Source organism: Daucus carota, chromosome 3, assembly GCF_001625215.2.
Source record: "Daucus carota subsp. sativus chromosome 3, DH1 v3.0, whole genome shotgun sequence".
Taxonomy (NCBI): domain Eukaryota; kingdom Viridiplantae; phylum Streptophyta; class Magnoliopsida; order Apiales; family Apiaceae; genus Daucus; species Daucus carota.
The window spans coordinates 15,069,346-15,083,709 of record NC_030383.2 but is presented as its reverse complement, the minus strand read 5'-3'; the positions used below and the strand labels follow the sequence as shown (position 1 = coordinate 15,083,709).

General features: G+C 32.0%; 1 protein-coding gene across 2 annotated transcripts; it reads right to left on the bottom strand.

Moving 5' to 3' along the window:
* Positions 1-1,661: 1,661 nt before the first annotated feature.
* LOC108210404 (AP-4 complex subunit mu) lies at positions 1,662-6,997 on the bottom strand. 2 transcript variants are annotated; one of them, XM_017381669.2, is made up of 13 exons: positions 6,837-6,997; positions 6,099-6,193; positions 5,589-5,792; positions 5,020-5,136; positions 4,785-4,913; positions 4,350-4,476; positions 4,001-4,104; positions 3,806-3,910; positions 3,460-3,554; positions 2,661-2,748; positions 2,460-2,520; positions 2,267-2,340; positions 1,662-2,062 (listed from the first exon to the last, which is right to left on the bottom strand). In XM_017381669.2, the coding sequence occupies exons 1-13, from the start codon at positions 6,892-6,894 to the stop codon at positions 1,964-1,966; spliced, it is 1,356 nt and encodes a 451-aa protein (XP_017237158.1). In that variant the 5' UTR covers positions 6,895-6,997; the 3' UTR covers positions 1,662-1,963. The 2 variants fall into 2 exon arrangements, with proteins under 2 accessions (XP_017237158.1, XP_017237159.1); XM_017381670.2 differs by having other exon boundaries at positions 4,368-4,476.
* Between the last annotated feature and the right edge of the window lie 7,367 nt (positions 6,998-14,364).

The following is a 14,364-nucleotide window of genomic DNA, read 5'->3' as shown; positions in this document are numbered from 1 at the left end:
AAATGGGGGAAAATTAAATGAAAATTGTGCTCTAAATTGGAGATGATTATTAAAAAAATCTCGATCGTTCTATTATAACTATTTGAACTAAAAATTTAACCAACATGTTTGGGAAGAAATTCACTTCCTACTATGTTCATCATACTTGCTAATATTTAGTCACTATTTTTACGTACTCTCCTCTTCTTTCTCTATAAATTTTGTTTATAATTTCTGCACCATTCTCCTCCGTTCCGCTCCCTATCATCTAAGTGAACACAACCTTAAATTATTCATATCAATTTTCTTCTAACAAATTCTAAGCAAATAAGAAAAAACTCAAAACATATCTTTATTGTATGTATTTCAAATTGAAGATTCAAAAATTAAAAAATCATTTTTTCAACTCTTTTAAATTATAATGGACTATAATGCCACATTGTCCCGTATCAATAAATGATATTTGGATCATTTTTTTTAGTTTTGTTATTTAGACATGACTTGTAGGGTTAAAAATGGGGCGGGTTCGGGGCGGGGACTTCATTTCCCAGCCCCGCCCCATATATATTTTTTCTGCCCCGTCCCCGCCCCATTCCCCGCGGGGATTTATTTTTAATCCCCATCCCCGCCCCACCGGGGATTTAATATAATTTCGCCCCGCCCCGCCTCGCCCCGCTGTTATAATATTACACTAAAATTTAGTAATTTTTTCTTCAGAATTTAATAAAAATATACGAGACATGTATATTAAAAGCAAAATACTAAATATAATAGAAATCAAAGAGACATGTTATACATTGTAAAATTATAGTTTTGTATATTATAAAATAATAATATTAAATATAATAAATATATTATATTAAATATAATAAATATATTATATTAAATATATTTATTTATTTATATTAAATATATGCGGGGCGGGGCAGGGAATCCCCGCGGGGATTCAACAAATACCATACTTGCCCCATATTTTGGCGGGGCGGGAAATCATTCCCCGTCACTACCCCATTCCCCATATTAGCGGGGCGGATCTGCCCCATTCGGGACGGGTTGGGGCGGGTTCCCCATTTTCCCCACCCCATTTTTAACCCTAATGACTTGTGAACTTTGTTACATATGAGATCTTTTCTTGATGCATCACATGACCTCTCTTTAAAATTAGTTTCTATTTTTTATTCTGATATAAATATAAATCAATACAATTAAAAAGAACCAGAAAGATTATAGGTGGAAGAATTGAATTTGTTCAAGACGTGTAAAATATTTCAGTGAGACTCTACCGGGTCGAGATGGATTAAATGGAATGGATATGTCACATAGGGGGTGATTGTCGCGATAGATTAAATTGAATGAAATGGATCTTATTTCACTGTGACTAATATCGTGAGACCGAATGATATCATATAAAAGTCGTTTTTCTTCTAGATTCATTTCACTGATTTGAGCAATTGCCTGTACAATTTGTTGGCAAAGATAAGATACCCAATAAATGATGCTCTTACCCAAATAATCAAAATGATATAAATATGATGACCCAAAATGATGCCCAAGACGATGATTATTTCATTGCATTTGCATACACTTTACGTGCACAAGGTTTATTGGTTATAATTAGCTACTCCACATACACTAATGATCATCAGAGTAAAATTCTTACGTACTTTGTCAATGAAAAACAATTAATAACCAAAAATAAATTTGTAGTACATCTTAGACATTTACAGACTGAACTCATACAATTTGCAATATATGCCTTGCATTGTGATGTGTGTTCTATGCTATTATTTAAGGCGTCAACACATTCCAAAATCAAGTTCCAAAAGGAAAAGGTTAATTCTACAAAAAGATCAAAGACAAACAGCCAATACCTACCTTACTCCGGTTCCCAACAAATTAGAGAAACCAGATGACAATTCAAAAGTAGTGAAAAAAAAATACAACAGCATTGCAACACCAAATTACAGGAATCAAAAGTCTCTCTTCATAGACGAGCAACATAAGAGTTAGCTTGCGTCACATATCTGACCCACCGGTAAGGGTTGTAGGTCTTGGACTTCTTAGCTATCTGTAGGTATTTCACCTACAACACAGTATAAGAAATTAAATCATTAATTTAGTGGATCTTTTTGAAAAGAAAATTGAGATGATGCAAGTAGATAATGATATCACAATGCCATTATAAAAGTAGGAATTGTCTTGGACACTGATCAGGGTAAAAAGCATGATAGAGAGACACATACACTAGATAACTCATCCGAGAAAAGCGAGCCAAGATCAATATTACCTGAAGCTTTGAAGCATTGTACATTGGTATGGTGAAGGTCATGCTAACAGGTCCAGCTTCTTTCGTGATATTGCCTGTGGTAAAAGACATTAGCAGTTACATATTCGTGAACTTCATGACAAACGATGATCTAGAAAGACCGAGTGAATTTATTACTTTCTGAACTTTTCTTTTATAACTGGCAATATCATACCATGAGATTCTTGAGAGAATGTTAGCTTGGCACGCAGTGTATGTTCAGATCCACCGACAATCTATCAAGCAGTGCAGATATCAATAACAATGTACGAGTAAGACAAGGCAACCCAAAAACTTAAAATGATTTACAATTCACATTTAAGCTTGGCACTAAACAATTGTAGGGGAAGGAGCATTAAAAAACAATGGGCATTACCTTCTTCAGATTCCATTCTAGTCTCTTGTTTGACTCTTTAAAATCCGTGGTCTGTCCAACTGCTCCCGGTTCCAACTCAAAACTAACTCTGAAATCATTAATGTTTATATTAATTACATAAGCACAAATCATTGGGTGATAAAGTGCATATAGCAATAACACTATAAGTCTATAACTGACAGGTTTACATCTGAATCAAATATTATGCAGGTGAAATTCAAAGAACCTAGGGCTTCCGAGAGAATTCAGAAGAGGATCCATGCTAGCGCATGTGAGGATCTGCCTAATTAAGGACCAAATGCTCCCATGAAAATCACTTGTTATAAGTAAAAATTATTGGAGATGACAATAATATTCAGCTTTAATTAGCTGCTAATCCTTTATTTTCCCTCTAAGACTTTAGGTTCCCATACTTGTTCCTTTTCTGCAAAACACAATTTGATTGCTGCACTCTCTCTAACACATGTTTATAAGAAAACTGACACCCTTTTCCATAGTGAAGAAAGCCATTTTAACAGATAAAAGAACTATTTTCCTCATTTGGTGTTCTATTTGTTACTTTGATATCACTATATGCAGCGTGTACGACAAATATACATAGGTCTGCTTCCATCTAAGTGACATTCCCTGCACTGTACATGCATTGAAAAAATACAACAGTGATCAAGCCTCTTGATATGTTATTTGCCTCATTCACAATGCTCAGGTACAAAACTGAAATGCCGCAACTAAAAGACCAAAAAATATCTAGCACGGAAGTATTATAAATTAAAGCAAACTGATTTTAGAAAAATGTCACCTAGTTGTATACGCCGGAAGGGGCATCTGTACTGCAATTGCGTTTGCCGTGATGCTAGAGGCAAACTCAGCACGTATCTTCAAACTCACTTCGGCCTTTGAACAACAAACAAAGCATAATGTCAGTGTCACTATGATAGGAAACACACAAAAAGACGGTAAAAGCTTTCTTAAATAGCTTTACAACAACTCCAACAATATGATAGACATACCAAGACAACTTGGTTTGACAAAAAAGTAAATCAATCATGTTAACTCTTTAATATAAAAAAAATTCCTGGCTAGTATAAGGTGCTGCTTAATTAACTCTATCACAGAGTTCATAAGAATATCTGATAATATTATACCTTGAGTGATCCTGCTTCTTCAATGAGGGTATTGATTCGAAATGGAGGTTTAAACTCCTGAGTTATACGGTAATTCATGACAGGGAATTCACCATCTGGGGGCACCTAATCTCAATAAAGCATATAGGAGTTTTAAAAAGACAAGAACTTAGCTTTCACATAAACACAATTAGAAGTGTATTTTGCTAATATTACCAGACTCAGTGTTCGATCGACTTCAAAACTATCTAGATGAACAGATTCATGGAAATTACAATCGTCTAGTATAACTGCTCCAGCTCCGGAAGAACCACCATAATCTACAACAGAAACAGGCATTCAATGAGGGTACGCACTTACATGAACTGATAAAAGTAAAATGAATTTGTAATGCCTACAACTAAATTAAAATTGATTAAGCACGATTTGATACTACAAAGCTCCAAAACAAATATCAGTCCATAAAACAGGCAGGTGATAATTTTGTCAACATAAATAAAAGCTGTAACACATGGAAGACGAAACTAAAGTAATCTGATCCTGGATTGCATGTAAACAGAGATACCATAAATTGATCTTCCACCTCTTCCTATGCTAAGATCATCATTTAGAGCCACTCGGATTTCTGGATTGCCAGTAAGATAACTCTTCATCTGGATGGTGCCATCGATTTCAGAAGTCAGGATATACCCCTGTTTAACAAAAAGACCAAAAACGTATTGATCAAACAAGCTAGCTAGGCATAAATTTCTGTTGCCAAAGTATAGAGCCCTAGATAATTGTGAAAGTAAATAATGAAACTATAGGATATATTATATCATGTTACCACGAATATAATTATTTAATTATGTTTTTTCCCTGTGTTTTACATGCAAGCATTTTAATGTTCCCAAGTCTTAATTTTTGCTTGTTGCCAATGTTTAGTAGAATATGTCACAATTGACTCAAAACATTATGAACTATCATAAAATATTCTAGAAACAAACTTAAAAGCACTCACACTAGAGCTGAATGTAACACTTATTTTCTCAATTATGTCCACAAAAATTTCCTCCCTCTTTCTACCACCTGGTTCATTTGCTACAACAGATTTTGTGACAGCTGTTCCTGGCATTCTTTTAGTCCCTTGCTGCATATGTAAATGGTATTAATACTTAACATCAAAGCAGATCGCAAACAGATAGGAAATCACTTAATCTTATGTATGTTGTACTGGAATAACTTGGGTGAAGTACCATAAAGATGGAAGCAGGACCCAGGGCCGGCAAACGTCCAGCATCAATCATGATTGGCTCATTGAATACCGAAGCTTTCAGAACTTCAGTGGACGTTGTTTGCACATAACCAAAATCCTGGAAAAAGGAGAGAAAAATATTGCCGTATGTTCATTCTTAAAAAGTAAAAAAAAAAAAAACACTATTATAAGGGGCTAGTTTACTTATGCCAACCAGCAGAGCAACTAATAAGGTGCTTAGGCGAGTTTTAAAATAGGTCAAAAAATCAACTTTAAACAAAAATTGATTCTTCATAAGTAGTCAAAATATGAACTCAGATAACTGAATCACGAGGTGCGGGTAATCTCTCACAAAACCATGTAGCACATCGCCGAAAGGCAATGGTAACTTTGATCACCCTAAACATAAAAGAACACCTAAGAAATTTATTGCATGACAAGGCTATCTGTCTCAATTTGACAACTACATACTTAACTTGATGTATGTCAACTTAAAGGTAAGAATCATCATGTATGTCACAAGGAAAAATAGTAAAGTCTAAAAAAAAGACATTAAGTGAGCATACTTACAATGACTTCATCAAGCAATTCGTAAACAAGCACAAAGTTTTTCCGTAAGGAATCTTCATTTAGAATGCCGAGATAATCTTTAGTGACGCGTGCAATTCTCTGTAGAAGTTCCAGGACTAGAGAAGGTGACACATTGGATCTAGTTGTCGCAGCAAACAACAATCCAACTACCTTCACATGGAAGTAGTTCACGCCATCCACATTCTGTCATCACAATTAGCAGAAAAACATCAAGATTCAATGCTTGGACAATATATATTCATATAAGCACTACCCTTTAAAGGGAAAATATCACATCCCCAATAATCAGTTTATATTACTTAAGTTAAAAATTGCCTTCCATTTAGATCCGCTATCTGTCTATATAACTCGAGTTTGTAGCTTCAAATATATGTCACTGAGTATTTTGTCCGAGTAAATATGCAATAAAGGTTTTTGATAACACTAACAATTTCGAAAGAGCTAGCAAATATGTAACCATCAGTTTCTTATACTGAAAGAAATACCTACAAAGACAGGCGGCGCCTCTTCTTCACCGTCCTCCTTCCAAAACTTTACTTTCCGGAAAAAAATCTCTGCACTTCCCTTTTGCACATCTCCACGATCTGCATTATCATAGCATTACATGTCATACCCCTCATTCACTATACAGTTAGTTGATTTCACAATATTTAATAAAATAGCTTCTAACAAGTAAAGCTATATAAATATTTTTTCAGCAAATATCAATCACTACTAAACCTAACTTCAGCTCATCTTCATGTCAATGCAAATACTACCTAGTAAAGATCAGCTCAAATATCTTAAAGAGTGGGGTCTCCGCTATTATAATGCATATCATCCTTGGATCGTCAACTACGAACATAAATCCAACAATTATAGTTTGTTTTAGCAAGTCAAGTCAGTACGGTGCACCTGAAACAGAGTATATCTAATTACAGCCTTCAAATGACTATAAATAAACTTCATCACATACTAATTCACACACATTCTACTGGATATTATACAATTCGTCGAACGAGCCATTGTGATTAAATGCATAATTAACAAAATCTAGTGAGAACCTCAAATTGACTACTAAGACAGCTAAAAATACGCTTTAATTAAGCATTCAAGCAGTCATAGCAATATAATTTTATGATTGAGCTGATACAGATGTCAATTCAGTTGATTATCAGGTTAATGATCCCAGTTGATTAATCAAAATTAACGTATCATAAACAAAAAACAGAGAGAGAGAGAGCTTACAGTCTCGAAAAACAATATTGTCGCCTCTCTGAGAAAGCACGAAGAATTGAGAGATCATTGCGACGATTGCGAGTAAGATCTGGCTGGTGATGATATATTTGTGTGTGTATGTTGTATGTAATTGCTGCAACTGCTTTGGGCTTCCTCTCTATCGAATGGACCTGTTCAGGCGCACGTTTATGGGCCATCTCACGTTTATGGGCCATTTCATCGATCTCTTTATAGATTTATACCAGATAAAAGCTTCTCCGTCTTCGCTATAATCGTTGGCTAAATTGGATTTGCCAGACATTATGTTGGCTAAATTGGATTTGCCAGACATTATGTAAAATTTGTTGAACCGGTAAGACATTATGCTTCAATGATATTAACTATATTGGTTGGCTATAATTTAAAAATGATATGTAATTAATATTTTAGATTGTTAAAATAGAAAAGTTAAGGATTAAGTATCAAGTTGGTCACCGAAATGAATGTCATATATTACTTCTTTCATTGATCTTTTAAAGATATAATTTTGATCACTAAAATCCTATAAATATCAAATTGTATTCTAGATGATATATCTAGATTTTTAAAAACATAATTATTATATATTTTTATTTAAATAAAATAAAATAATTGTAAAATTTAAAATAAATAATAAATATATTTTTTAAATCTAGATATATTGTCTAAAATACTAAAATTCACCACTTTTCATTTGGTTATAGTAGCGTTGAACAAAAATGTGCATAACCTAAAAAAAAAAAAAATTACTTTCTCGACACATATTTAAAGGTATCGATTTGATATTTTACACGATTTCAGTGATCAAAATGATACTTCTAAAAGATCAATGAAAGATATGATACATGGCCTTCACTTCACTGACCAACTTGACACTTAACCCAATAAATTAATTTCAAAGTAAAGCACCCTGTATGTATTTGTAGTTTGTGTGTGATCCGGGATACTAGAGTTTGGAAAATACTACACATCTAAACTTGTAAATATTCACTTTCAAAAGAAAAATAAAAAAGAACTTCTGAATATTCTGCATATTGATGTTGATTCTCGTTAACACTGTTAGCTGCGTCGAGGGAAGCTTTTATGTAAGGCTGTTAAATGATCCGGTAAAGCCGGATCATTTAATAGCCGGATTATTTAACAACCTTACATAAAATCGTTTTATTCTCAGTGTGTCGAATTTAGGTTTGGGATTATATTATTTAGATATAAATCGATTCGAATATATGAGATTCAGATCCACACCGAATAAGAGCCAGTACCATATTTTTTATTTCCAAACCGAGTAGTTTATGATCCACCGATGAGTCGAATATTATTCATTAACATTCAATTATTCAAATAATTATCATTTATTCTAAAATAAACATAATACTAATAAAATTAATGTAACAATTACAAATTAAAACTTACACACACACATAGAGAGAGAATATCCATCAAGTATATATGATGATAATTAATACATAATTACGATGACTAAATCATATTTTGCAAAATTAAACTTAAATGAAATATTAAAAATTCATAAAAGGATGTCTATTTACTTACAAATGTAATAGGTTAAAAATTATATCTATATATGAATTCGATTCGAATACGAACCGTGTATCATATTTGGGTATTCGGGTAAGATCAATTTTATATAAAAACATACAAGGCATAATCTGAGTGGTTATTTGAATCATTTACAAAATGAACATGAGCCATGTAACATATTTTCGAGCTGTATATAAGTCGAGACATTGGAAGTCCAGTTCACTTTTTAGCCCTATTTTTATGTGTCAAACCACCTGAGATACTAAATTTACAAGACTAGCATTTCTTATACTACACATCCATTTTATACACAGGTTAAATATCAAAGCACTTTGCTCACTGATTTTAAAAGAGTATCATTTCAATCATTAAAATAGTTTTTGAATATTACCACATCCAAATAAAAGATCATTGTTTCTAGTATCTATGACAAGATATTTAGATTTTATCAATTTTATTTACTATTTATTTTTTAATTATAACAAAAAAATAATCAATATACTTATATAAAGGAGAAGCGAGGGGCGTGTAGGTGGCGACTCTCACATCGCTTCGTTCGATTTTTCTAATTTTCTGAAATTTTCGGATGAAAATATCAAAAATTAGAACTATCTTTTTTAGTTTTAGATTATTTATGGAATATAGCAGTTTGAAAGTTTTAATCTGATTTTTTTTCAGATTATTTAATTATGGGAAAGATTTAGATTATTTATGGAATATAGCAGTTTGAAAGTTTTAATCTGATTTTGTTTCAGATTATTTAATTATGGGAAAGAGTAGCACACAAGTCTCTCTGCACCTATAAATACCCTTATAGGTTGTAGGCTTTTGGATCATCTAAACACAACATATCTAAACACAACATACTCTCTCGCAGTACCACAATCCTACCTCTCTCTGGTGATAGTTTTTTTGCTCGATTTCTAACTTGGTGGTGCCGTTTTTTTGCAACGATAAGTGAAGGCTGTTTATACGGTATTAAAAATTAGTTCTCTTGCTCGATTTCTAACTCGGTGGTGCCATTTTTTTACAACGATAAGTGAAGTATGTTTATACGGTATTAAAAAAATAAAAGTTGTTGCAAGCAAAGGTAGTTATAAACCACTATGTACGAGTCGACAGATCCAAACACGGGAGAAGAATATAGTCTTGACATCATATTGATGGATGATATCAATAAATTAACTATTAGTGATGTATGTTTGTTGATTATTCTTTTATAATATTTGTTTTATTCATCGGACATGTTTGTTGTTAATTTTTATATGATTTACTTTGTACACAGGAAAATATTATTCATGCATTATCTGTTTGCTCCGTTCAAACAACTTTTAAGTGAAGACTGTTCATACAGTATTAAAAAATAAATGGTAGTTATAGACCGCTATCTCACGGAATTAAGTTAGATGTTTTTGGGCACAATCAATCCAAAAACTTTGGAGGAAGGTCACAATGTAAGAACATGATTACTTTTCAAAAAAAAAATACAAAGAAAATCAAGATTCGTCGTGCTTTAAATTGTTAATTACATGTAGAAATTTATTTTCATTTTTTCACCATGAATTATAGTCCAATTTTGCAATTTTATATATTAGTATTGGTATTACATCAAGATTTTTATAATATATAATTTATTTTATCCGACAAATATTATTTTTTAATCATTAATATATTTTTTATAGACAGCCACAAAATTATTGCATTCTACAAATATTAATATTGAATTATTAATATAATTTTTATAGGGCAGCCGCAATACGCGGCTTCTCAACTAGTTATATAATATGTCAGATAGAAACATATTCTCATTTTTACACCGGCCGTGCTCGACGGCCATTACTCCTGATGGAGCATTATTTTGTGGCTCCCCGTCTTATTTCAGAGATCAACCGACGATACATCAGTTAGTTGGACTTATCAATATTTTGGTTGAATCATAACCAAAATATTTGTTTGGCCGGTAAGTGCTCGGCCGCCAATGTCTAGGACACACATGCACCCTACTATATATATCAGATAATAATTAACAGCATGCTCTTAACATTAATCGGAAGAACATGCTCTGATCGATCTCATGATTACTTTTACATACCTGAAGCTTCCGGCAAAAGTTCGGGATTAGCATATAATTTAATAAAACCAAAGTTATGAACATGGGGTCATCAATATTTAGCAGACAATATAGAAACTAAGACAAGATTAGAGTTAAAAGTAAAAAATACATATGCATAAGCACTGCGCATAAACGAGAAGAAGGTCAAATTGATGCAAATTGTTAAAAATGCGTAGCATTTGTATCAGTGCGACAATTACACATGTTGTGAAAGACCATTGTCTCTGATTTCCCGAGTTTCAGAATCAAGTACGAAAGTCAGAGAAAATAATAATAGTGACAGTTTCTTTAGTGGTCTAATATGGTGTCTTATTACTCCCTCCGTCCCAGTCAATAGTATACATTGAGGGATGCTTCAATATAGTATAGTTCTGTAAATTATTTTTAAAATTTTCTTTTTCTGTATAAAAGTATAACATTTATACTTTTATAAAAAAAAAAAAAATTTTAAAAATAAGTTGTAGAACTATGTTTTATAAGTGTCTTAAAAAGCGTGTCAAGCAGTGAAAAAGAAACGTATACAATTGAATGGAACAGAGGGAGTAGTTATTTCACTCAAGAAAAAGAATGCATGCCAGATATTTTCGGAGGTGTACATTGCAATTATACAATGCAATATATATATATCTTAGTCGGACCCAATATTCATTATTTGCTGTTTCAAAGATCTTCACAAAATCACAGGTGTCACCAGCGTGTTAATATTTATATGACATACTAACACTTACTCTATAAGAAAGAGTTTGAGTTTTAAAATTTAAAATTAAATTAGTTAAGGGCACTTGGCAGTTTGATCTTGGTGTAATTAAGAGGGGTGTATTGGATTGAAATTTTAAAATATTTTTTTTCATTCATGAAATCTGAGGGTATTCGATTGTGATTTTTTCAATTGAGATTTTGAATTATGTAATGAAATCTGGTGGTATTCAATTGAGATTTTAAATTATGCTTTAAAATCCGATGGTATCCAATTGGAATTGTTTAAAATTCATTAAAATTTGGATAGACTTTTTTTTGGATTTCATAAAATGATGAATTTTGTGGCATTATCCATTGTATGTTAAGTTTTTTGAAATCCCAACAAAATCAATAAGATTCTAAACTATCGTCCTATCAACTCTGCGACATTTTATCAGGATTCCGCGCAAAATCAACCTCACTTGCAATCCATTAAAATTTATGAACTAAACCATTAAAATCTCAGTCGAATACACCATGTAAGTGATAATTGATGTCTGATTTTAATTACTTGATTTATACGTATACATGATCATTATCATTGGTATGTTAAAATCTACTCCCTCCGTCCCCCTCAATTGTTTACATTGGAGGGGGACACGGAGACCAAGACAATGTATGAAAAATGAGTAAAATTAGATGAAAAGTGGGTAAAGTGGTGGGACCCATCAATATTTAATAATAGATTTGAGATAGTGGAGGAAAGTAGTGGGTGTAATAGTAGTTTTTATTGTTAAATATGAGATAGTGGGGGAAGATAGTGGGTGTAATGATGGGAAAAACTTACTATTTATGGTAATGTAAAGAAATGAGAGGGACATCCCAAAATAGTAACTGTAAAGAAATGAGAGGGACAGAGGGAGTATCAATTAAAATTTAAGAAAAAATTGAAAATAACTTTTAGATGTTTAATATTTTTTGTTTAAAGTCATGCAAGTTTATAAATGTCCCTTCTATTTGCGAGTCCACTAACAAATAAAATCACTGATATTCCATTAGAGTTAAATGGTAAAAAGATTACCGAACTAAGACAATTTACAGTTGGATCATTCAACTCAAAAAACTTGCAAACGGATTAAAAAATTATATTTAACATGCAGTAAATTAACTAAACTAATAAAAACTTGTATTTAGATAACTGTTGTTAACACAACCATTAAGGATCAATTGACTTTAACGAAATTCGTTAAAAAAAATTAAAATATATGATGAAAATTAAAAAAATTGGAAAAAAAATAGGAAAAAGAAATAAATTTTTGAAAAAATTCTGAAAACTTTTAAAATTTTGAAATAACTTTAAAAATATGGATTTTTCTAAGAAAATATGAAAAAATGTAAAAACTTTGAAAAAATTTAGAAATTCAAAAAAATCCGGAAATGGGAGGGGGAGGGGTTTAAATTCAAGAAAATCTCCAGAATTTTTTTAAAAATTTTGAAGAAAAATAATTAAAACTTCAAATTTTCAGAATTTTTTGAAAATTTGCAAAAAAATTCCAGCTTGCTTTCAATTTTTTTTAGATTTTTTCGAAGTTTTAAACTTTTTTTTGACATTTTTATATTTTTTAGAAGTTTTTATATTTTTTCACATATTTTTTTAAAGTTATTCAAAAGTTTCCGATTTTTTTATATTTTTAAAAAAGTCGAATTGTTAGATTTTTCCAAATTATATATATACTTTTTGGATTTTATCATAATTTTATTTTATTTTATTTTTTTAACGGATTTTGTTTATAGTTGACTGATGTTTAACGACTGTGTGGCAATTATCTAAATACAAATTTTTATTAATTTAGTTAGTTGTCTGCAAGTTGAATCCAGTCTGGATCCGTTTGAAGATTTTTTTGATTTTATTGATCCAATTGCAAGTTGATCATGAGTCCAGTAGTTGGTCAAGGTGGGAAGTTTGTAACAGGAATGTGTACGGGAAGTCGAAGGATTTAATCGAGAGAAAAAGTGTGGATAGTATGATTTAGATTGGTAATGATTGCATTTAGAGTTTTTTTTTTTTTTTGATAAGCGAAATTTATAAATACTCTAAAAGTCTTACATAAAAGATGGATTAAACCACCCAAAAAGGCATAAGCCTGCCTAACATCTAAAAACATCAGAATGTAGGCCAAAGGTAAGAAAGCCCGAGAAAGATAAAGGCTTAACCTGATCCCGAAAGAAACAAACTAACTAACTAGAGATAAAAACAGAAAACAACATAAAATGACTCCCTCCGCAAGCCAAATTTCAAGAACTAGCACCCCGACGAACTCGATTTACTGGTGCTTCGATCATGTAAACTGAGACCTGATTATTGACTTGGAACTTAAAACCCATCTCAGAGAGAACTTTTTCCACGCTCATGAACCCCTCCGTCCCACCCATTTCTTTACATTTTCCTTTTTGGGATGTCCCATCCAATTCTTTACATTTCAAAACTTACCAAAAATAGTCAATGGGCCCCACCACTTCTCCACTTTTCTTTCCTTTTCACACTACTTTTACTCCACTATCTTCTTTTTATACATTAAAAATCAATGGGTCCCACCACTTCACCCACTTTTCTTTCTCTTTTCCATTACTTTATACATATTTTTTAACCTTCGTGCCCAACCCATTCGATAAGAAATGGGAGGGACGGAGGGAGTATTAAAATTGAAATGGCAATTTTAATTGATTTGATTTTTTTGTTTTGAGAATTAGTTGTAGGAGTTATTATTGATGGATACTTGAGTTTCGATTAAGTTACTTTTGGTTAATTGCTCCAGCAATGATATTTTTTTGGAACAAAGGTGTTAATCTAATAATAAAAAACCATACGACATCTATACCAATGATCGAGTCGAACAAACAGTAATTTGCAATCGCATGTTCTCATAAGGAGACAGTTAAAACGATATTTTGAAGAAAATGTATATACAAATATAAGTACCCGCTTCATGCATACTCGTTGAATTACTGGTACTCTTTTCATCATGCCCTGACAGAGCTATAGTTTGAGTTATCGACCAAAACGGCGATTCCATACAAACTTTGATCACCAAATCAAGACCCCGCTCACAATTAAGAAGCGAGAAACAAAACTCTCACCAGCGAGAGAAAACAACCTTATATCTGAAGCTGAACCACAGAAACAAGAGA

Bases quoted from the DNA above. Each gene is read 5' to 3' on its own strand.
- LOC108210404 (XM_017381669.2), bottom strand. From the start codon at position 6,894: ATGATCTCTCAATTCTTCGTGCTTTCTCAGAGAGGCGACAATATTGTT. The intron at 3,555-3,805 runs GTATAATATTAT...TGTTGTTCAAAG, and splicing joins AAGAAGCAGGATCACTCAAG to GCCGAAGTGAGTTTGAAGAT. The intron at 2,749-3,459 runs GTGACATTTTTC...TAATGATTTCAG, and splicing joins CTTCCGGCGTATACAACTAG to AGTTAGTTTTGAGTTGGAAC.